The sequence below is a fragment of the Pelophylax lessonae genome (assembly GCF_965119305.1).
Source record: "Pelophylax lessonae genome assembly, chromosome: 11".
NCBI classification, from domain to species: domain Eukaryota; kingdom Metazoa; phylum Chordata; class Amphibia; order Anura; family Ranidae; genus Pelophylax; species Pelophylax lessonae.
Window position 1 is genome coordinate 234,954,314 of NC_138778.1, and position 22,275 is coordinate 234,976,588.

Genomic DNA, 22,275 nt, shown 5'->3' on the forward strand with positions numbered 1-22,275 from the left:
TGGTGTCACCTGCTGCCATAAATCAGAGGTCTGGTCACACGTCCTCTGCTCTATGGTGAGGAGGATGGGGTCACACAGTGTCCTCCTCCTATTCATAGAGTGTGTGCCCTGTACAGGTGGTGTCAGTGGGAGGGGGAAGTTGCAGGTAGTGGGGGTTTCCAGCTTCCTCCATCCTGCAGGGAATGTTCTAGAATAATCTGTATGGAGGGTGACCTCATTTCTTCATTCCAGTAGATGAGAACCTATTTTATGGAGACGAAATATCCCATAAATCCATTTTCTCTGTGATGTTGGGAGTCCTGGTGGTTGCAATCTTCCAGACCACACCCCTTGTGCAGGGACAGCCGGCCTCCACGGGGGCCTGTCATCGTATGTCCGCTGAATCCTGGCCACCGTCTCATTTATTCTAGTTTGTAAATAATTGTATGTGAGGTTTCACAATGCTTTCCTGACATTTATAAAATGACATCATCCAATCAGATTGTATAGGCTGATCGATGATTGGGGATAGCGGTCACATGGTGATGTGCTGTCATTCTTTCCCGATGACGTCTTCTTTATCTGTAAGACTCCAGTCTAGGTGTGTCCAGGCCGGCTCCTATAAAGTTTTATGGCAGACTTTTTCCATGTGACTTGTTTATGGTGACTTCTAGTAATCTTTGTCTTGCTCTCCTCCAGCAGAACAGCCCCATCACTCACGGGATGTACGTGGAGGCAGAGGCGACCTTCAGTGACTCGGAGCTCTTCCCTGATGAGGAGAGTATAACGCTGGGCCATCAAGATGTCCACCATGAATCCGACTTTGACAGCGCCATCGAGAGCACGCCGAGCTCGGAGGTTTCTGATGAATGCCGCAGTGATGGGAAGGCGGAGGATGTTCATGGGCTCTACCTCCCCGAAGAGCGGTAAGTGGGAATCAGAGTTGTATAAAGTACTGGAAACCCATACTTGAGTAGAAGTGGAAGTGCTCGATCAAAAAGTGACTTGAGTAGAAGTACTGAAGTATTCAACATTTTTTGTACTTAAGTATTGCAAGTAGTTTTTTTTTTTTTTTTTTAATTTTGCTACTCAAGTACTGAAAGTAAAAGTACAAGTACTGTGTTATGTAGTTATTAAAGAAAGAAGTCAAAAGTTTGAACATCATATTGTTTTTTATTATTTCAAATGCAGCTTTTATTTATGCATACAGTAGCATTTATTTTGGTATGCGCTGATAATACACAATGTTTTATGTTTTGAGCTTCATGAAACCGGCCATCTACTGTTCTGGCAGTGGTAATTTTTATAATAGTAACGAGTAACTATGCAGCACAAAAACAAAATATCGGAGTAGAAGTATTGAAATCATCGAAAAAATGTAGTGAAGTAAAAGTGGAAGTAGGAGAAAAAAATTCTACTCCGGGAAAGTACAGATACCGCCTTTCGCTACTTAAGAACAGTAGTGAAGTAGTTCTACTTAGTTACTATACATCTCTGGTGGGAATACATGGTTCTAGATGAGGAGATCCCGAGAGGTCTAAACTAGATCTGGATGGACAAAAGAGGAGCTGCAATTTGGGCTTCTCTCTTCATCGGTGGTCCCGTTGCCTCCTGACTGGTGTTCCCGTTTGTCTCCTGACTGGTGTTCCCGTTGTCTCCTGACTGGTGTTCCCGTTGTCTCCTGACTGGTGTTCCCGTTGTCTCCTGACTGGTGTTCCCGTTTGTCTCCTGACTGGTGTTCCCGTTTGTCTCCTGACTGGTGTTCCCGTTTGTCTCCTGACTGGTGTTCCCGTTTGTCTCCTGACTGGTGTTCCCGTTTGTCTCCTGACTGGTGTTCCCGTTTGTCTCCTGACTGGTGTTCCCGTTGCCTCCTGACTGGTGTTCCCGTTGCCTCCTGACTGGTGTTCCCGTTGCCTCCTGACTGGTGTTCCCGTTGCCTCCTGACTGGTGTTCCCGTTGCCTCCTGACTGGTGGTCCCGTTGCCTCCTGACTGGTGGTCCCGTTGCCTCCTGACTCTCTCCATTTTTCATCCCTCTCAGGAACCTTCTCAATCCTTCGGTCTTGTCAGAGTTCTCCAGCCATTCCACAGCCTCGGTAATCAGTGGTGAGGAGCAGTTTGAGGACTATGGAGAAGGAGATGACGTGGATTACACTCCCAGCAGTCCGTGTCCTGATGATGAAAGTCGAACGAATGCCTACTCTGACCTGGGATCCTCCGTCCCCTCCAGGTGAGCGTAAAAATAACTCCTTGGCTTTGTTGTAAATGTCCGATACAAGACTAAAATATCTCTAACCGCTCTAAAGTGAGGACTATGATCACACGCCAACACCTGTTCAGTGCTCCAGGCTGCCCTTCGTCAGGTCCTGGAGAGCAAGTGACACATTGCTGCTTTGTTTGCACACATGGACACGGCCTCTTTATTTATAACGGCAAACATTCTCCAGATGTCTTCAGTCTTTGATCTCCGCAACAGATCTCTCCATGCCTTGGTTCCTGCTTATGGCCAGCCTTATGGTGCCCACAGTCCTGGGGGCGGGGGAAGTATATGGGAGTCGTCCTTCGAAGACCTAAACTGGTACAGGGCGGTATTGTGTACGCTTCTCCTCTGTTCGCTTACCAGTCACAGAACACCCGTATATGTGCAAGTATATATGCGCACCCTAGTCGTTCTATAGCGGCACCTCCCTCTAGCACCCTAGTCCTTCTATAGCGACACCGCCTCACTCTAGCACCCTAGTCCTTCTATAGCGACACCGCCTCACTCTAGCACCCTAGTCCTTCTATAGCGACACCGCCTCACTCTAGCACCCTAGTCATTGTATAGCGGCGCCTCCCTCTAGCATGCTAGTCATTGTATAGCGGCACCTCCCTCTAGCACGCTAGTCATTGTATAGCGGCACCTCCTCCCCCCTAGCACCCTAGTATTTCTATAGCGGCACCTCCCTCTAGCACCCTAGTCATTGTATAGCGGCACCTCCCTCCTAGCACCCTAGTCATTGTATAGCGGCACCTCCTCCCTCTAGCACCCTAGTCATTGTATAGCGGCACCTCCTCCCTCTAGCACCCTAGTCATTGTATAGTGGCACCTCTTCCCTCTAGCACCCTAGTTGGTGTATAGTAGCACCCCCCATCTAGCACCCTAGTTGGCGTATAGTAGCACCCCCCTCTAGCACCCTAGTTGGCGTATAGTAGCACCTCCCTCTAGCACCCTAGTCATTGTATAGCGGCGCCTCCCTCTAGCACGCTAGTCATTGTATAGCGGCACCTCCTCCCCCCTAGCACCCTAGTATTTCTATAGCAGCACCTCCCTCTAGCACGCTAGTCATTGTATAGCGGCACCTCCCTCTAGCACGCTAGTCATTGTATAGCGGCACCTCCTCCCCCCCTAGCACCCTAGTATTTCTATAGCGGCACCTCCCTCTAGCACCCTAGTCATTGTATAGCGGCACCTCCCTCCTAGCACCCTAGTCATTGTATAGCGGCACCTCCTCCCTCTAGCACCCTAGTTGGTGTATAGTAGCACCCCCCATCTAGCACCCTAGTTGGCGTATAGTAGCACCCCCTCTAGCACCCTAGTTGGCGTATAGTAGCACCAGTGGTGTATTTAGGTTTTGTGCTGCCCTAGGCCTGACTAAACTTGTGCACCCCCTAATTGAAATATGACCCACCCCTTCCTGTAAAGGCCACACTCCTTCCTGTTTATGACCTGCCCTTTCATCTGTAAACCAGACCACAACCAGTCTATCAGTGCCCATCAGTGCTGCCTTACCAGTGCCCATCAGTGCATCCTCATTACTGCCCATCAGTGCAGCATATCAGTACAGCCCCATCAGTGGCCTCCAGTGCAGCCTATTGGTGCCCATCGGGGGAAAAACATATCAGTGCCAATCAGGGCACCATATCTGTGCAGCCCCATCAGTGAAGCTTATCAGTGCCGCCTCATACCCATCAGTGCAGCCTCATTAGTGCTGCCTTATCAATGCAGCCTCATTAGTGCCCATCAGTGCAGTTTATCAGTACCCACTATTGGCAACTCATTAGTGGCCATCAGAGCAGTATATTAATGCCCATCAGTGCAGCATATTAGCGACCATCAGTGCAGCATCTCAGTGCAGCCCCATCAGTTCTTTTAAGATATTTGGACTTGTGTTTGCTGCCACTGATTGTAATCATAGGATTATGTCACTTATTTGTATTATGACTCTGGACTTCCTATTTATTATACAAATAAGTGAAATAATCAGTGGCCGCAAACACAAGTCCAAATTTTTTGCTGCCCCCCCTACAAAGTGCTGCCCTAGGCCTGGGCCTTGTTGGCCTAGGCCAAGATACAGCACTGAGTAGCACCCCCCTCTAGCACCCTAGTTGGTGTATAGTGGCACCTCCCTCTAGCTCAGTAGTCAGCGTAAATCGTCACCTCTCTAGCACCCTAGTCAATATATAGTGGCACCTCCTCCCTCTAGCACCCTGGTCAATATATAGTAGCAACTCCTCCCTCTAGCACCCTAGTCATTGTATAGTGGCACCTCCTCCCTCCTAGCACCCTAGTCATTGTATAGCGGCACCTCCTCCCTCTAGCATCCTAGTCATTGTATAGCGGCACCCTAGTCATTGTATAGCGGCACCTCCCTCTAGCACCCTAGTCATTGTATAGCGGCACCTCCTCCCTCTAGCACCCTAGTCATTGTATAGTGGCACCCCCTCCCTCTAGCACCCTAGTCATTGTATAGCGGCACCCTAGTCATTGTATAGCGGCACCTCCCTCTAGCACCCTAGTCATTGTATAGCGGCACCTCCTCCCTCTAGCACCCTAGTCATTGTATAGTGGCACCCCCTCCCTCTAGCACCCTAGTCATTGTATAGCGGCACCCTAGTCATTGTATAGCGGCACCTCCCTCTAGCACCCTAGTCATTGTATAGCGGCACCTCCTCCCTCTAGCACCCTAGTCATTGTATAGCGGCACCTCCCTCTAGCACCCTAGTCATTGTATAGCGGCACCTCCTCCCTCTAGCACCCTAGTCATTGTATAGTGGCACCCCCTCCCTCTAGCACCCTAGTCATTGTATAGCAGCACCCTAGTCATTGTATAGCGGCACCTCCCTCTAGCACCCTAGTCATTGTATAGTGGCACCTCCTCCCTCTAGCACCCTAGTCATTGTATAGTGGCACCCCCTCCCTCTAGCACCCTAGTCATTGTTTAGCGGCACCTCCCTCTAGCACCCTAGTCGGTGTTTACCTGGATTTGCATTACACAGGAAGTGTACAGCGCTGAGCTGGGAGTCTCTGAACAGCATCACAAATGTCTCCATTTCACGTCATTGTCTCTATAGTAAACAGAAGGGTAAAAATGTAACACCCGACACAATTTCCACAACTATTGATGACAATTTGCACCCCATGCCTGTCTGATACAATAGATTTCCTGTATACTGACGCAGATTCCCTTTCGCAGTGCCGGCCAGACACCTCGTAAAATGAGGCACATGTACAACAGCGAGTTACTGGACATGTACTGCACCCAGTGCTGCAAGAAGATCACCCTGCTCAACGACCTGGAGGCCCGCCTGAAGAACCTCAAAGCCAACAGGTGACTTTTCCATCAGTCTGATCTGACGCTCATCTCCTGCTTTCTTGACCTAAAATCCTCCTTGTACCCAACTGTGGGGAGGGATGGGCTCCGGTACAGAGGAGTAATGGAAGGATGTGTGAGATAAACAGCATGGGAGACGGAGCCGTGCCCAGACAGTAAACACTCATCACAATGGTGCCAATATAGAATGGAGACATTGTATACTAACACACATCTAGACAATACACATGGAGGAGGGGCGGATTACACCGTGACCACATGACATTCCCTAATTAAAGACCACTGATAGTCTGATGAAGACGGAACAATGGACTCAGCAAATTGTTACCTTTAGCACTGAAAGAGTTTCGGCTGTGAATGTGGAAACACAATGATGTGTCAATGCTGCTGTATGGTGAATGGAGCTTACAATAATTGGTTTCAAGCCAGGGTGGAAAAAGGTGGATGGAACGTGACGTGGGTGGATGGAACAAAGGGATGAATTCTGGGTGGCCAAAACAATGGGCTCAGGACTTGGTGAAAGGTGTAATGACCACAGCTTGGTAGACGGAGCAATGGGGTCTGTTCTGGGTGGACCAAAAGTTGGGGTGGGGTTCGGGCCAAGTGCATAGTGCGATGACACCGTGTTCAGGTGAATGGATGGTTGGGGGTTAAGGCTGAGTGTACAGAACATTGGAGTCAGACCTGGGTACACAGAGTGATGGTCTGAGGCCCGGGTGGGTGGTGAGATTGGGGTTAGGGTCTAGGTACATGCAGTGATGGTCTGAGGTCCAGGTGGATGTGTGATTGGGGTCAGGCCTAGGTACACAGAGTGATGGTCTAGGGTCTGGGTGAATGGTGAGATTGAGGTCAGGCCTGGGTAGACGCAGTGATGGTATGAGGTCCGGATGGGTGGTGTGATTGGGGTCAGGTCTAGGTACATGCCATGATGGTCTGAGGCCTGGGTGGATGTGTGATTGGGGCCAGGCCTTGGAAGACTGAGGGATAGCCTGAGGCCTGGGTGGATGGTGAGATTGGGGTCAGGCCTGGGTAGACGCAGTGATTGTCTGAGGTCCAGGAAGGTGTGATTGGGGCCAGGCCTGGGTACACAGAGTGATGGTGTGAGGTCTGGGCGGATGGTGAGATTGAGGTCAGGGCTGGGTACACAGAGTGATGATCTGGGTGGATGGTGTGATTGGGGTCAGACCTGGGAAGAAGGAAGGATAGTCTGAGGTCCGTGTGGATGGTGAGATTGGGGTCCGGCCTGGGTAGACGCAGTGATGGTCTGGGTGGATGTGTGATTGGGGTCAGGCCTTGGTATACAGAGTGATGGTCTGAGGCCCGGGTGGGTGGTGAGATTGCGGTCAGGTCTAGGTACATGCAGTGATGGTCTGAGGTCCGGGTGGATGGTGAGATTGGGGTTAGGCCTGGGTACACAGGGGGATGGTCTGAGGTCTGGGTGCATGGTAATATTGGGGTTAGGCCTGGGTACCAGGGGGATGGTCTGAGGTCCAGGTGGATGGTGAGATAGGGGTCAGGTCTAAGTACATGCAGTGATGGTCTGGGTGGATGGTGTGATTGGGGCCAGGCCTGGGAAGATGGAGGGATAGTCTGAGGTCCAGAAAGGTGTGATTGGGGTCAGGCCTGGGTACACAGGGGGATGGTCTGAGGTCTGGGTGGATGGTAATATTGGGGTCAAGCCTGGGTACCAGGGGGATGGTCTGAGGCTTGGGTGGATGGTGAGATTGGGGTTAGGACTGGGTACATGGAGGGATGGTCTGGGTAAATGGTGATATTGGGGTCAGGCCTGGGTACACGCAGTGATGGTCTGAAGTCCGGGTGGATGGTGTGATTGGAGTTAGGACTGGGTACATGGAGGGATGGTCTGGGTAAATGGTGAGATTGGGGTCAGACTTGGGTACAGGGAGTGATGGTCTGAGATGTGGGTGGATGGTGATATTGGGGTCAGGCCTGGGTAGACGCAGTGATAGTCTGAGGTCCGGGTGGATGGTGTGATTGAGTGTTTGTTCTATAAACATTAATGTGTCCTTATATTTTTCTTTCACACTTTCAGTCCAAACCGAAAGATCTCCAGCACAGCATTTGGGAGGTAAGTCCCACCTATGTAGGGGGATATATTGGAGATTTGGGGTACTGGCTTAGACCAGTGTATGGACTCGGGAGCGAAGCTGGATTTGGTGACCGGTCATGTGATTCTTCTTTTGTAGGCAGCTCTTCCACAACAGTAACCTGAGTAGCAGTAATGGCAGCACAGAGGACCTCTTCCGTGACAGCATTGACTCCTGTGACAATGACATCACCGAGAAGGTAGGTGTGTGGGTGGGTGCTTCTTCCACTATGGCATATAATAACTTTTATCCCGCGGTGTGATGCCATCCTCCCCTGCTACCACACAGGAGCCCTCCGCCCTGGCGCTTCAATGCCATCCTCCCCTGCTACTATACAGGAACCCTTCGCCCTAGCTCTGTGACGCCATCCTCCCCTGCTACCACACAGGATCCCTCTGCCCCGGCGCTGCAATGCCATCCTCCCCTGCTACCACACAAAATCCCTCTGCCCTGGCGCTGCAATGCCATCCTCCCCTGCTACTATACAGGATCCCTTCGCCCTGGCTCTGTGATGCCATCCTCCCCTGGTATCATATAGGATCCCTCTGCCCCGGTGCTGCAATGCCATCCTCCCCTGCTACCACACCGGATCCCTTTACCTGGCATCGAGATCATCCTCTCCTGCTACCATACGGGATCCCTCTGCCCTGGAGCTGTGACGCCACCCTCCCCTTCTACCATATGGGATCCCTCCGCCCTGGCGCTGCAATGCCATCCTCCCCTGCTACCACACCGGATCCCTTTACCTGGCATCGAGATCATCCTCTCCTGCTACCATACGGGATCCCTCTGCCCTGGAGCTGTGACGCCACCCTCCCCTTCTACCATATGGGATCTCTCCGCCCTGGCGCTGCAATGCCATCCTCCCCTGCTACCACACCGGATCCCTTTACCTGGCATCGAGATCATCCTCTCCTGCTACCATACGGGATCCCTCTGCCCTGGAGCTGTGACGCCACCCTCCCCTTCTACCATATGGGATCCCTCCGCCCTGGCGCTGCAATGCCGTCCTCTCCCGCTACCATATAGGATCCCTGCTCCTTGGTGGTGTGACGTCACCCTGTCCCGCTACCATATAGGATCCCTGCTACTTGGTGGTGTGATGTCATCCTCTCATACTACCATATTGGATCCCTCCGCCCTGGCGCTGTGATGCTGTCCTCTCATGCTACCATATTGGATCCCTCCACAATGGCGCTGTGACATCATTCCCCCCCCCCCCCCCCCGGCTACCATATAGGATCCCTCTGCCTTGGTGATGTGATGCCCCCTCTTCCACCTCTCTATATAATGCTGTCACATGCTCAGCTCGTGGCCTCAGCTGATTTGCGCTCTTGTTACCGTCAGCTGAGGACGCGATGGATTAATCGCAGCGTTCCCGGCACACTTTGTCTCCTGGATTTCTATAAACCATCTTAAGTCAAATCTCCACATTGCGGTCAAACTTTTAATCTCCTGATGACTTCTGTCTGCAGACGGTAGAATTAAGGCGACCTCACCTCTGATTTCCTGATGGTGAATGTAGTGCGTCTTGTGTGCAGAAATTAATGGGAAGCGATTTCCTAACATTCACCGTGGTGAAAAGTCACCAACTGCTGCTGTATCTTTCCCCTGTGCCCGCGTGTGATACCATTTGATTCGCATTGCTCTATTTAGAATGGACGCTATGTATACGGTTGCCTTCTTTTGGATGTTAATTGCCCCCATGGTAGGCAGCAAGTTACTATAAAACTGGGTATAGCAGAGGTGTGTGGCGACCCCTGGTGGCAGATGCAGTGGTGACACTGTTGTAGTCCACAAGCATCTTGTGGTTAGAAATTTTAAGACAAGGCTGCCCCCTGCTGGTTGCTTGCTTGAGCTGCAGAAATGACAGGGGTAGTTTAAAAATGACCGTGTATATAATCTGTCTGTCCTTGTCACAGGTCAGTTACCTGGAGAAGAAGGTGACAGAGCTGGAGAACGACAACCAGACAAACGGAGATGTCAAGTCCAAATTAAAACATGAGAACACCCAGCTGGTGCACAGGTGAGCCATAGAAAGACGTGACCGGCAGAGGGACAGGTGATAGGCTATGGGGACACGAGGACGTGACCGTCAGGACAAAGGGGACAGACAGACACCTGAGACAGAGAACAGGCAGAGGCAGATGAAGGTGACAAGTAGAGAGACAGAGGGGAGAGATAATGGACAGGCAAATAGGGAGGCAAAACGAATGGAACAGGCCATGGCAGGTGAGACTGGCAGTGGAGAGACACGGGACAGGCAATGGCAGATGATACACAGGGGACAGGCGGTGGACAGGGAGGCAAATGAGACACGGGGGACATGGTATAGTCAGGGAGGCAGAGGAGACACGGGGGACATGGGATAGACAGGGAGGCAGAGGAGACACAGGGGACAGGAGGTGGACAGGGAGGCAGAGGAGACACGGGGGACATGGGATAGACAGGGAGGCAGAGGAGACACAGGGGCCATGGGATAGACAGGGAGGCAGAGGAGACACGGGGGGACAGGCGGTGGACAGGGAGGCAGACGAGACACGGGGGACAGGCGGTGGACAGGGAGGCAGACGAGACACGGGGGACAGGTGGTGGACAGGGAGGCAGAGGAGACACGGGGGACAGGCGGTGGACAGGGAGGCAGACGAGACACGGGGGACATGGGATAGACAGGGAGGCAGAGGAGACACGGGGGACATGGGATAGACAGGGAGGCAGAGGAGACACGGGACAGGCAGGTGGACAGGGAGGCAGAGGAGACGCAGGACAGGCAGGTGGACAGGAAGGCAGAGGAGAGACAGGGGACAGGGAGGCAGAGGAGACACGGACAGGGAGGCAGGTGAGCCACAGGGGACAGGCGGTGGACAGGGAGGCAGAGGAGAGACAGGACAGACGGTGGACAGGGAGGCAGGTGAGCCACAGGGGACAGGTGGTGGACAGGGAGGCAGAGGAGAGACGGGGGACAGGGAGGCAGAGGAGACACGGGACAGGTGGTGGACAGGGAGCCACAGGGGACAGGCGGTGGACCGATTTAATTATGATGGAATATGCGGTCTGCAGGGTACATGAACTGGAAGAACTGTTAAAGGACCAGGAGACCAGGTCAGAGCAGATTCTGGACGATGAGCTGAAGCGGCACAGGGAAACATATTCCAGGCTGCAGAAGGAAAAAGGAACAGAGATCGAACTGCTGAACGCCAGGTAAGGTCTCCCCCCACCCCCATACATTCTCTTACTAAAGGCCAGATTGAGATTGTGTATCCAGAAAGGAGCTCACAAGGATCAGGGTAACCCCAGAACAAACCATGTCTGCATTCAGTGAAATCCCAGAATCCTCCTCTCTGTTGCTCCTGCAATGAAGAAATATGTGAGCTCCCTAATGGTTAGGAAGTGGCAGTTGGAATGACAATGGTTTATCCCCTCCCTACGTAATATACAGCGATTGCTGCCACATATTATTTTATTGTCAGGACTTCCTGTGTCCGGTCCATGAAGAGGACCGGTCTTCATACTAAGATGAGGCAACTTTCTGTCCGTGTTTCAGGGTTCAGGAGCTGGAGGAGGAGAATGAAGAGTTACTAACCGCCATCACCAGACTGAAGTCTCATACAGAGAGGATAGATGAGGTGAGCACTAGGGGTATGGGGGTGAGAGGAGCCCATGGGGGGGGCCTACAGGGAGTGATGGGAGCTCCCAAGGTTTAATTGAACAAGCTGAAATTAGAAGCTGATTGGCTGCCATGCACGGCTGGACTAGATTCTGAGTGCTCCAGTTTTAGTAAATCTCCCCCCATGAGTATCTGTACCTTCTCTATTCCTGCATATAAAGTTCTTCTTCTTTTTGCTCCTCAGGAGAGACAGCGCATGTCCGATAAGCTGGAGGACACCAGCCTGCGGCTGCAAGATGAGATGGATCTGTACAAGAAAATGATGGATAAATTACGGCAAAACCGGCAGAACTTCCAGCGGGAACGCGAAGCCACGCAAGAGGTGCGAATGTGCGGTATATTAGTTGGGATTTGGACCCCCCCAGACCAGTGATGGTGAACCTCGGAACCCCAGATGCTTTGGAACTTCATTTCCCATGATGCTAAATTACACTGCAAAGCGCATAAGCATCATAGGAAATGTAGTACCAAAGTATCCGGGGTGCCGAGGTTCACCATCACTGCCCTGGTCTATTGTTTGGTCACTGTCTGTAAATTTGGAATACTTCAGAGAACATTGGCCTCTAGATGGCGCTGTACTCAGTGCGTCCATTTTAATAAAAACCTAATATTCTGTGATTAGGCACGTCCTCCTAGGTCTCCCCCCCCCCCCCCCCGGGCACGTTCTCCTAGGTCTCCCCCCCCCCCCCGGGCACGTTCTCCTAGGTCTCCCCCCCCCCCCCCCTCGGGCACGTTCTCCTAGGTCTCCCCCCCCCCCCCCCCGGCACGTCCTCCTAGGTCCCCCCCCCGGCACGTCCTCCTAGGTCCCCCCCCCCCCCCCGGCACGTCCTCCTAGGTCCCCCCCCCCCCCGGCACGTCCTCCTAGGTCCCCCCCCCCCCCCGGCACGTCCTCCTAGGTCCCCCCCCCCCCCCGGCACGTCCTCCTAGGTCCCCCCCCCCCCCCGGCACGTCCTCCTAGGTCCCCCCCCCCCCCCGGCACGTCCTCCTAGGTCCCCCCCCCCCCCCGGCACGTCCTCCTAGGTCCCCCCCCCCCCCCGGCACGTCCTCCTAGGTCCCCCCCCCCCCGGCACGTCCTCCTAGGTCCCCCCCCCCCCCCCCGGCACGTCCTCCTAGGTCCCCCCCCGGCACGTCCTCCTAGGTCCCCCCCCCCCCGGCACGTCCTCCTAGGTCCCCCCCCCCGGCACGTCCTCCTAGGTCCCCCCCCCCCGGCACGTCCTCCTAGGTCCCCCCCCCCCGGCACGTCCTCCTAGGTCCCCCCCCCCGGCACGTCCTCCTAGGTCCCCCCCCCGGCACGTCCTCCTAGGTCCCCCCCCCGGCACGTCCTCCTAGGTCCCCCCCCCCGGCACGTCCTCCTAGGTCCCCCCCCCCGGCACGTCCTCCTAGGTCCCCCCCCCCCGGCACGTCCTCCTAGGTCCCCCCCCCCGGCACGTCCTCCTAGGTCCCCCCCCCGGCACGTCCTCCTAGGTCCCCCCCCCCCTCCCCCCCGGCACGTCCTCCTAGGTCTCTCCCCTCCCCCTCCCCCCCGGCACGTCCTCCTAGGTCTCTCCCCTCCCCCTCCCCCCCGGCACGTCCTCCTAGGTCTCTTCCCCCCCCCGGCACGTCCTCCTAGGTCTCTTCCCCCCCCGGCACGTCCTCCTAGGTCTCTTCCCCCCCGGCACGTCCTCCTAGGTCTCTTCCCCCCCGGCACGTCCTCCTAGGTCTCCTCCCCCCCCGGCACGTCCTCCTAGGTCTCTTCCCCCCCCCCCCCCCCGGGCACGTCCTCCTAGGTCTCACCTCCCCCCCCCCCCCCAGCACGTCCTCCTAGGTCTCACCTCCCCCCCCCCCCCCCCCAGCACGTCCGCCTAGGTCTCCCCCCCCCCCCCCCCCGGCACGTCCTCCTAGCCCTCCCACCCCCCCCCCCCCCCCGGCACGTCCTCCTAGGTCTCCCCCCCCCCCCCCCCCAGGCACGTTCTCCTAGGTCTCCCCACTGCCCACGGGACGTCCCTGGTCTATTGTTTGGTCACTGTCTGTAGATTTGGAATCCTTCAGAGTACATTGGCCTCTAGATGGCGCTGTACTCAGTGCATCCATTTTAATAAAAACCTAATATTCTGTGATTAGACGGCTGCTTTCCGTTCTATGACCCCGTCCAATCTTCTCCTGACTTTCCTGTAATAATCGGCATTCTGTCTTCCACAATCTTCTGCTGTCATGATGAAGGTCTGTCTGCTTTGTACATTCGCAGCTGATTGAAGATCTGCGGAAGGAGCTGGAGCACCTACAGATCTACCGCTTAGACTGCGAGAGGCATGGCCGGGGGAGGAGCTCGTCGGCGGGACTGTACGAATACAACGCCAAAACCCGCGAATCCGAGCTGGAGCAGGAGATCAAACGCCTCAAGCTGGTAATGACTTCCTTGCCTCTGCAGGGGGCGCTATCCGTGCATTTTATCTATTTCCATCCAGAAAGTCAAACCACACAAAGCTGCAATTCTCTGATTCAAGCTTATTTGGAGTTTCTTTGTTTTTTTTTGCCCTCTCCTATGTCTCCCCGTTATGTTCTCCTATGTCTCCCCGTTATGTTCTCCTATGTCTCCCCGTTATGTTCTCCTATGTCTCCCCAGCATGTTCTCCTAGGTCTCCCCGTTATGTTCTCCTATGTCTCCCCGGCATGTTCTCCTATGTCTCCCCGGCACGTTCTCCTATGTCTCCCCGGCACGTTCTCCTATGTCTCCCCGGCACGTTCTCCTATGTCTCCCCGGCACGTTCTCCTATGTCTCCCCGGCACGTTCTCCTATGTCTCCCCGGCACGTTCTCCTATGTCTCCCCGGCACGTTCTCCTATGTCTCCCCGGCACGTTCTCCTATGTCTCCCCGGCACGTTCTCCTAGGTCTCCCCGGCACGTTCTCCTAGGTCTCCCCGGCACGTTCTCCTAGGTCTCCCCGGCACGTTCTCCTAGGTCTCCCCGGCACGTTCTCCTAGGTCTCCCCGGCACGTTCTCCTAGGTCTCCCCGGCACGTTCTCCTAGGTCTCCCCGGCACGTTCTCCTAGGTCTCCCCGGCACGTTCTCCTAGGTCTCCCCGTTATGTTCTCCTATGTCTCCCCGGCACGTTCTCCTAGGTCTCCCCGGCACGTTCTCCTAGGTCTCCCCGGCACGTTCTCCTAGGTCTCCCCGGCACGTTCTCCTAGGTCTCCCCGGCACGTTCTCCTAGGTCTCCCCGGCACGTTCTCCTAGGTCTCCCCGGCACGTTCTCCTAGGTCTCCCCGGCACGTTCTCCTAGGTCTCCCCGGCACGTTCTCCTAGGTCTCCCCGGCACGTTCTCCTAGGTCTCCCCGGCACGTTCTCCTATGTCTCCCCGGCACGTTCTCCTATGTCTCCCCGGCACGTTCTCCTAGGTCTCTCCCCGGCGTGTCCCCCTAGGTCGTCCCCCCCCCCCCCCCCATAGCCTGGGGTCACACTGGGTGCATGCTGAACACCGCATATTATATGCACCAAAAATGCACCGCTTTCCTGTGCACATCACATGGGATGTCTGTGCGATGCGATTTGAGAAATATATTTTGTATGGCTCAAATTGCATCACATTTGCCCTAAAATGTTGTAGTACCCCCCCTTTTTTTTTTTTTTTTTCTCCACACCTAATCGCATTGCATGGGTGAGAACACCTGATGCAATTCTGGTAAGCCCACTGCATTTTGCAATCTGTTTTGGGGGTATCGTTCATGGAACATGAAGCCCCTGCTGACGTGCTGATTTGTCATGTCAAATCGGAGCCTATTGCCAGCAACGGCACCGGTTCACACTGAGGGCGGGGGGTGAAACCATTCAGCTGAATGCGCGATTTGACAGACATCTGTACGGGTTCATGCACAGATGTCTATTGAAGTCGCCAAAAGTAGTGCAGAAACTAGTTTTGGGAATTGGTGCAACGCCGCAAATTCAGGGTCGCACCAATTCGAGACACTGATGTTGCCGGCAATAGGCTCTGATTTAGCATGCGATTTGACGTGTCAAATCTGCCCGATGTGAACGGGGGCTTCATGTTCCATCAACGACACCCCGAGACAGATTGCAAAATGCAGCGAGCTTGACAGAATCACACCCATGCGATTTTGATGCGGAGGAAAAAAAAGGGTCCACATGGGGATTGGAACAAATATTATTGTTAGGGGCCAAGTGGTTGGGGTTAGGGGCCAAGTGGTTGGGGTTAGGGGCCAAGTGGTTGGGGTTAGGGGCCAAGTGGTTGGGGTTGGAGCTCCTTGTCTCTTGCAGAAGGGACACCAGAAACAGAGAAGGATGATAAATATACTCAGGGGGGTTTCTCTGCAGAAGGGATGGGCTGGAACAGAGGGTGAAAAAGCAGACTGATTGTTTGAGCTTTACAAAGTTGCATGTATCTTAGTCGCACAAGTGTGAACGGGGCCTTATTCATTCATTTGTTAAAACTTTTTTTATTTAATTTTTTTTGTTCAGCCTGCAAAAATGTGTAAAAATTTCCAGTATGGCCCTCATAGTAAAAAGTTTGGAGACTGGTTTAACCGCAGTAAATTCTTGATCTAATACATTGCAGCTGTGTTGCTGTGTTGCTGGGGTATGGACACGCGGTTGCTGGGGTGTGGACACGCGGTTGCTGGGGTGTGGACACGCGGTTGCTGGGGTGTGGACACGCGGTTGCTGGGGTTTGGCCCCCCCCCCCCTTGCTGGGGTGTGGACACCCCATTGTTGGGGTCTCTGTTCCGGTCCTAACTCTTTTCTAACTCTTGTGCTCCTTCCAGGACAACCAGAAGCTCCGGGACCAGAACGATGACCTGAACGGGCAGATTCTCAGCCTCAGCCTATATGAAGCCAAGAATCTCTTCTCCACCCAGACGAAGGCCCAGTCACTGGCAGCTGAGATCGACACCGCCTCGAAGGATGAGGTAAGACGGCCACCTGGAATGAGGTGGAATAGAACTGCCTATTATGGACTCTCAAAGTCCCTGTCTGAGTTTACTGCTACCCAGAATTCTCTGCTATGACTGTAGATACAAAACAAAGAAAGGGCGCACCAGCCTAGCGCATTATCCTCAGCGAGTTTATTATATCAAGATAAAAATCAGCTACTCACAAACATTCGTGAAATCCAAACACATCAATTCCATAGAGCCGCCTCATTGCAGAAATACGATATCTCGTGAAAGCAGAGGGCTGACACGTTTTGAGGCCGTGCCTCTTCCTCGAAACGCGTCAGCCCTCTGCTTTCACGAGATATCGTATTTCTGCAATGAGGCGGCTCTATGGAATTGATGTGTTTGAATTTCACGAATGTTTGTGAGTAGCTGATTTTTATCTTGATATAATAAACTCGCTGAGGATAATGCGCTAGGCTGGTGCGCCCTTTCTTTGTTTTGTATCTACGGTGTCTGATCGACTGCCCCAGTCGTAAGGGGCAGCAAAGCCTAACCATAATGGATGCCAAGTATTAGTACGAGTTCCGGGATTGAGGCAGCCTGAGGACCAGGTTCTGAGCGCAGGAGTGGGGTGCTGGATGGCACTTATCTTTTCTCTGCTATGACCCCCCTGCCATCTACACACAGGGGTAGTTCAGTTCCATAATTCTGTTATTCCTGGCCTAGTGCAGAGGTATTGCCACCCAAAATAAGTGGACTTCCTCCTATCCCAGGTATAGAGGGCCCCCCACTGTTATAGAGAAGGCAGATGTTGGGTGTTTGGGCCACCAGGAATAGAGGGCCCCCCACTGGTATAGAGAAGGCAGATGTTGGGTGTTTGGGCCCCCAGGTATAGAGGCCCCCCACTGGTATAGAGAAGGCAGATGTTGGTGGTGTTTGGGCCCCCAGGTATAGAGGGCCCCCCACTGGTATAGAGAAGGCAGATGTTGGGTGTTTGGGCCCCCAGGTATAGAGGGCCCCCCACTGGTATAGAGAAGGCAGATGTTGGGTGTTTGGGCCCCCAGGTATAGAGGCCCCCCACTGGTATAGAGAAGGCAGATGTTGGGTGTTTGGGCCCCCAGGTATAGAGGGCCCCCCCTCTGGTATAGAGAAGGCAGATGTTGGGTGTTTGGGCCCCCAGGTATAGAGGCCCCCCACTGGTATAGAGAAGGCAGATGTTGGGTGTTTGGGCCCCCAGGTATAGAGGCCCCCCACTGGTATAGAGAAGGCAGATGTTGGGTGTTTGGGCCCCCAGGTATAGAGGGCCCCCCTCTGGTATAGAGAAGGCAGATGTTGGGTGTTTGGGCCCCCAGGTATAGAGGCCCCCCACTGGTATAGAGAAGGCAGATGTTGGGTGTTTGGGCCCCCAGGTATAGAGGCCCCCCACTGGTATAGAGAAGGCAGATGTTGGGTGTTTGGGCCCCCAGGTATAGAGGCCCCCCTCTGGTATAGAGAAGGCAGATGTTGGGTGTTTGGGCCCCCAGGTATAGAGGGCCCCCCACTGGTATAGAGAAGGCAGATGTTGGGTGTTTGGGCCCCCAGGTATAGAGGGCCCCCCACTGGTATAGAGAAGGCAGATGTTGGGTGTTTGGGCCCCCAGGTATAGAGGGCCCCCCTCTGGTATAGAGAAGGCAGATATTGGGTGTTTGGGCCCCCAGGTATAGAGGCCCCCCACTGGTATAGAGAAGGCAGATGTTGGGTGTTTGGGCCCCCAGGTATAGAGGCCCCCCTCTGGTATAGAGAAGGCAGATGTTGGGTGTTTGGGCCCCCAGGTATAGAGGGCCCCCCACTGGTATAGAGAAGGCAGATGTTGGGTGTTTGGGCCCCCAGGTATAGAGGGCCCCCCACTGGTATAGAGAAGGCAGATGTTGGGTGTTTGGGCCCCCAGGTATAGAGGGCCCCCCACTGGTATAGAGAAGGCAGATGTTGGGTGTTTGGGCCCCCAGGTATAGAGGGCCCCCCACTGGTATAGAGAAGGCAGATGTTGGGTGTTTGGGCCCCCAGGTTGTTCAGGCTCAATATTCCAGATTTTTCTTTTTTCCTTTCAGCTGATGGAAGCTTTGAAGGAACAAGAGGAGATCAACCTGCGTCTGCGGCAATACATGGATAAGATTATTCTGGCAATCCTTGACCACAATCCCTCCATCCTGGAGATCAAACACTGACCGGCTCCCCCTACTGACACTCCATTGACTGTGCCGTCTATGTCTAGAAATAGGTCTTCTAGATTCCATGTCCTTGTAGTCCGCTCCAGGGACCAACCTGCACACTGACCTCCATGTTTCCCCTCCAAGGCACTTTAAGACTTCACGCTGCTACAGCAAGCCTGGATTAACCTGGAAGAACCTGGGATGACTGGAAAGATGGATGTTATGGCTGACGCCTGGAAGAACTTGGTATGACGGGAATGATGGATGCCATGGCTGACGCCTGGAAGAACTTGGTATGACTGGAATGATGGATGCCATGGCTGACACCTGGATTAACCTGGAAGAACATTGTATAACTGGAAGGATGGATGTCATGGCTCATGGCATGATGGATAGACGCCTGATCATGACGTGACTCTTCCTCTCGTTGGCCTTCACATTCTGATTTGGATGAATTTTTGGAATCCGTTCATTCTAGGGTTTCCAGGAAAGGTCAAAATCCGGATTGCAGCTTTGACCCCCTGCTAGGAGGAGCGGGGGCTGTGTGCCGTGAGATCCCTCCCTCACCCGAATGACTCCACCCACAATAGCAGGGTGCTTCCCTACTCCCTCCCTCACCCGAATGACTCCACCCACAATAGCAGAGCCCCCCCTCACAAGAATGACTCCACCCACAATAGCAGAGCCCTCCCTCACAAGAATGACTCCACCCACAATAGCAGGGCGCTCCCTACTCCCTCCCTCGCCTGAATGACTCCACCCACAATAGCAGGGCGCTCCCTACTCCCTCCCTCGCCCGAATGACTCCACCCACAATAGCAGAGCGCTCCCTACTCCCTCCCTCACCCGAATGACTCCACCCACAATAGCAGAGCGCTCCCTACTCCCTCCCTCACCCGAATGACTCCACCCACAATAGCAGAGCGCTCCCTACTCCCTCCCTCACCCGAATGACTCCACCCACAATAGCAGAGCGCTCCCTACTCCCTCCCTCACCCGAATGACTCCACCCACAATAGCAGGGCGCTCCCCACTTCCTAATCACAGAACCTCACTCCTGAGTTTCATTGCCTTGCACACGTTTCTCTTGCTGGATATTTCATGCCGCAGGAGAAGACAAATATATTATTGTAGGAAGTCCCAGCAGATACCGGAAGGCTCTAGAATCCACCGAACACTGAGATACTGCTGCTTGCTAGGATGACCTTATAAATAACAGGAAAAATCAATATAAAGCTCTACTAAAAAAAAGCAACCCTCTGTGCGAAGCATCAGGTGTAAGGTCCTGGGAGGGGGAGGGGATGTCACTTGTGATGAAACCACCATCACAGCTGCTTCCATCTGAGGTCTCTCTCACAACTATATCGTTTTGTCACAGAATAAAATGAAGGTTGTGTATATACACAGTCACACTCACCCACCCCTGTATGCACTACTAATATTCACCAGAAGAGGGGGATAGAGGACCTGGGGCACACTGCTAACAGGCCTGCAATAGAGGGCACACTGACCTGCAATATTCCCCACCAGAGGGCGATAGAGGGCACACTGCACACCTGCAATATTCACCCACAAGGGGGCGATAAAGGGCACACTGCACACAGACCTGTAATATTCACCAGGAGAGGGCGATAGAGGGCACACTGCACACATCCTGCAATATTCACCCACAAGGGGGCGATAAAGGGCACACTGCACACAGATCTACAAAATCCCCAACAAGAGGGCGATGGAGGACACCCTGTAATATTCCCCACAGGAGGGCGATAGAGGGCAAGGTGTACACTACACAGACCTGCAATATTCCCCACAAGGGGGTGATAGAGAACACCCTGCAATATTCCCCTGGAGAGGGCGATATAGAGGGCACATTGCACACAGACCTGCAATATTCCCCAGGAGAGGGCGATAGAGGGCACATTGCACACAGGCCTGCAATAACAACCAGGAGAGGGCGATAGAGGGCACACTGCACACAGACCTGCAATAACAACCAGGAGAGGGCGATAGAGGGCACACTGCACACAGACCTGCAATAACAACCAGGAGAGGGCGATAGAGGGCACACTGCACACAGACCTGCAATATTCACCAGTAGAGGGCGATAGAGGGCACATTGCACACAGACCTGCAATATTCCCCAGGAGAGGGCGATAGAGGGCACATTGCACACAGGCCTGCAATAACAACCAGGAGAGGGCGATAGAGGGCACTCTGCACACAGACCTGCAATAACAACCAGGAGAGGGCGATAGAGGGCACACTGCACACAGACCTGCAATATTCCCCAGGAGAGGGCGATAGAGGGCACACTGCACACAGACCTGCAATATTCACCAGTAGAGGGCGATAGAGGACACATTGCACACAGACCTGCAATATTCCCCAGGAGAGGGCGATAGAGGGCACATTGCACACAGACCTGCAATATTCCCCAGTAGAGGGCGATAGAGGGCACACTGCACACAGACCTGCAATATTCCCCAGGAGAGGGCGATAGAGGGCACATTGCACACAGGCCTGCAATAACAACCAGGAGAGGGCGATAGAGGGCACACTGCACACAGACCTGCAATATTCCCCAGGAGAGGGCGATAGAGGGCACACTGCACACAGACCTGCAATAACAACCAGGAGAGGGCGATAGAGGGCACACTGCACACAGACCTGCAATAACAACCAGGAGAGGGCGATAGAGGGCACACTGCACACAGACCTGCAATATTGCCCACCAGAGGGCGATAGAGGGCACACTGCACACAGGCCCGCTCCGGTCCTCCAGTGGGGCTGTATCTAGAACCGGCCAGTATGTTTCAGTACTGAATGTATAGCGGATTTTACACACTCATTATTGTTGTTGGTTTGGTTGGCGCCGTGCCTTCCCCCTGTACACCGCCACCCTATATGGTGCCATATTTCACTGTACATATGTAAATAAATGGAAGTTTCTACACTTGGTGCCACATTGATAATTCCGGAGATCTTCTGTTCTTTCTACGGATCCGTTGTGTGTCGTGTCGGGGGGGCGTTGTGAAGGACACACTGGGGACCTGCTACAAGTGATGTATTGGGGTGTCCTGGGGGAGGGGTACCAAGTGACACCCTCATTGGCTGCTGTCACCTGAGCTCGGCAGCCAATGGGAGGGAGAGGGGCTCCTCCCGTCTTGTGATGTCACCTCCACCCTGGACACAGGACAGGTACTCTGGTTCCCATGATTCCTGCCCACCCTTTATAGATGATTGCACTATGACATCACACGGTGGGCGGGATGTTAATGATACACGCCTCTCCGGCATTCCTGAATTGTGTTCTGTTTACAATTTGTGTAAATAAATGATCTGACTTCTGTGTGGTCTCTGTGTGATTCTATACATGGGGGGGGGGGGGCACGAGTATCACATGACCCCATCATGACTCCCCCCCACTATAATGAGGACCAGACATCACCAAACACCAATATGAGGACTGAGGAGAGCCGGCCGTCCTACTATGTACTATGAAATGGTAGCTGGTGTCATAGGACAGGGGGTGGGGGCAGGGGGTAGACAAAGTCAGATTAGGGAGGGGGCAGACAAAATCCTATTGGGGTGGGAGCAGACAAAGTCATATTAGGGTGGCGGGGGGGGGGAGTCATATTGGGGGGGGGCAAACAAAGTCATATTAGGGTGGTGGGGGCAAACAAAGTCATATTAGGGAGGGGGAAAGTTGCAAAGTCATATTGGGGTGGGGGCCGACAAAATCCTATGGGGGGGGGGCAGCCAATGTCATGTAAGTGTGAGGGCTGGGGGGCAGGTGCCAGACAAGGTCATATTAGGGTGGGGGCAGGGGGTAGACAAAGTAATTTTAGGGTGGGGGCAGACAAAGTCATATT

At 53.8% G+C, this 22,275-nt stretch overlaps 1 protein-coding gene and 1 long non-coding RNA gene across 6 annotated transcripts in view; one reads left to right on the top strand and one right to left on the bottom strand.

The window, feature by feature from the left end:
• RAB11FIP4 (RAB11 family interacting protein 4) overlaps window positions 1-18,937 on the top strand; it is a 105,447-nt gene extending 86,510 nt beyond the window's left edge. For 2 of the 4 annotated variants that reach the window (XM_082272209.1, XM_082272211.1), the window contains 12 exons: window positions 682-905; window positions 2,019-2,207; window positions 5,434-5,568; window positions 7,625-7,660; window positions 7,779-7,878; window positions 9,602-9,705; window positions 10,740-10,880; window positions 11,224-11,305; window positions 11,531-11,668; window positions 13,571-13,729; window positions 16,101-16,244; window positions 18,302-18,937. In XM_082272209.1, the coding sequence (XP_082128335.1) occupies window positions 682-905; window positions 2,019-2,207; window positions 5,434-5,568; window positions 7,625-7,660; window positions 7,779-7,878; window positions 9,602-9,705; window positions 10,740-10,880; window positions 11,224-11,305; window positions 11,531-11,668; window positions 13,571-13,729; window positions 16,101-16,244; window positions 18,302-18,418 (1,569 nt within the window). In that variant the 3' untranslated portion in view covers window positions 18,419-18,937. Of the gene's footprint in view, window positions 1-678; window positions 906-2,018; window positions 2,208-5,433; window positions 5,569-7,624; window positions 7,661-7,778; window positions 7,879-9,601; window positions 9,706-10,739; window positions 10,881-11,223; window positions 11,306-11,530; window positions 11,669-13,570; window positions 13,730-16,100; window positions 16,245-18,301 lie in introns of all 4 variants that reach the window. The other 2 variants (XM_082272212.1, XM_082272210.1) reach the window with 1 other exon arrangement.
• Window positions 18,938-20,307: 1,370 nt separating this feature from the next.
• LOC309567249 lies at window positions 20,308-21,511 on the bottom strand. Of its 2 annotated transcripts, XR_014225926.1 has the most exons (4): window positions 21,071-21,511; window positions 20,630-21,021; window positions 20,532-20,580; window positions 20,308-20,335 (listed from the first exon to the last, which is right to left on the bottom strand). It is a non-coding gene; the product is annotated as an uncharacterized lncRNA (long non-coding RNA). The 2 variants fall into 2 exon arrangements; XR_014225927.1 differs by lacking the exon at window positions 20,308-20,335 and having other exon boundaries at window positions 20,527-20,580.
• Window positions 21,512-22,275: the final 764 nt, after the last annotated feature.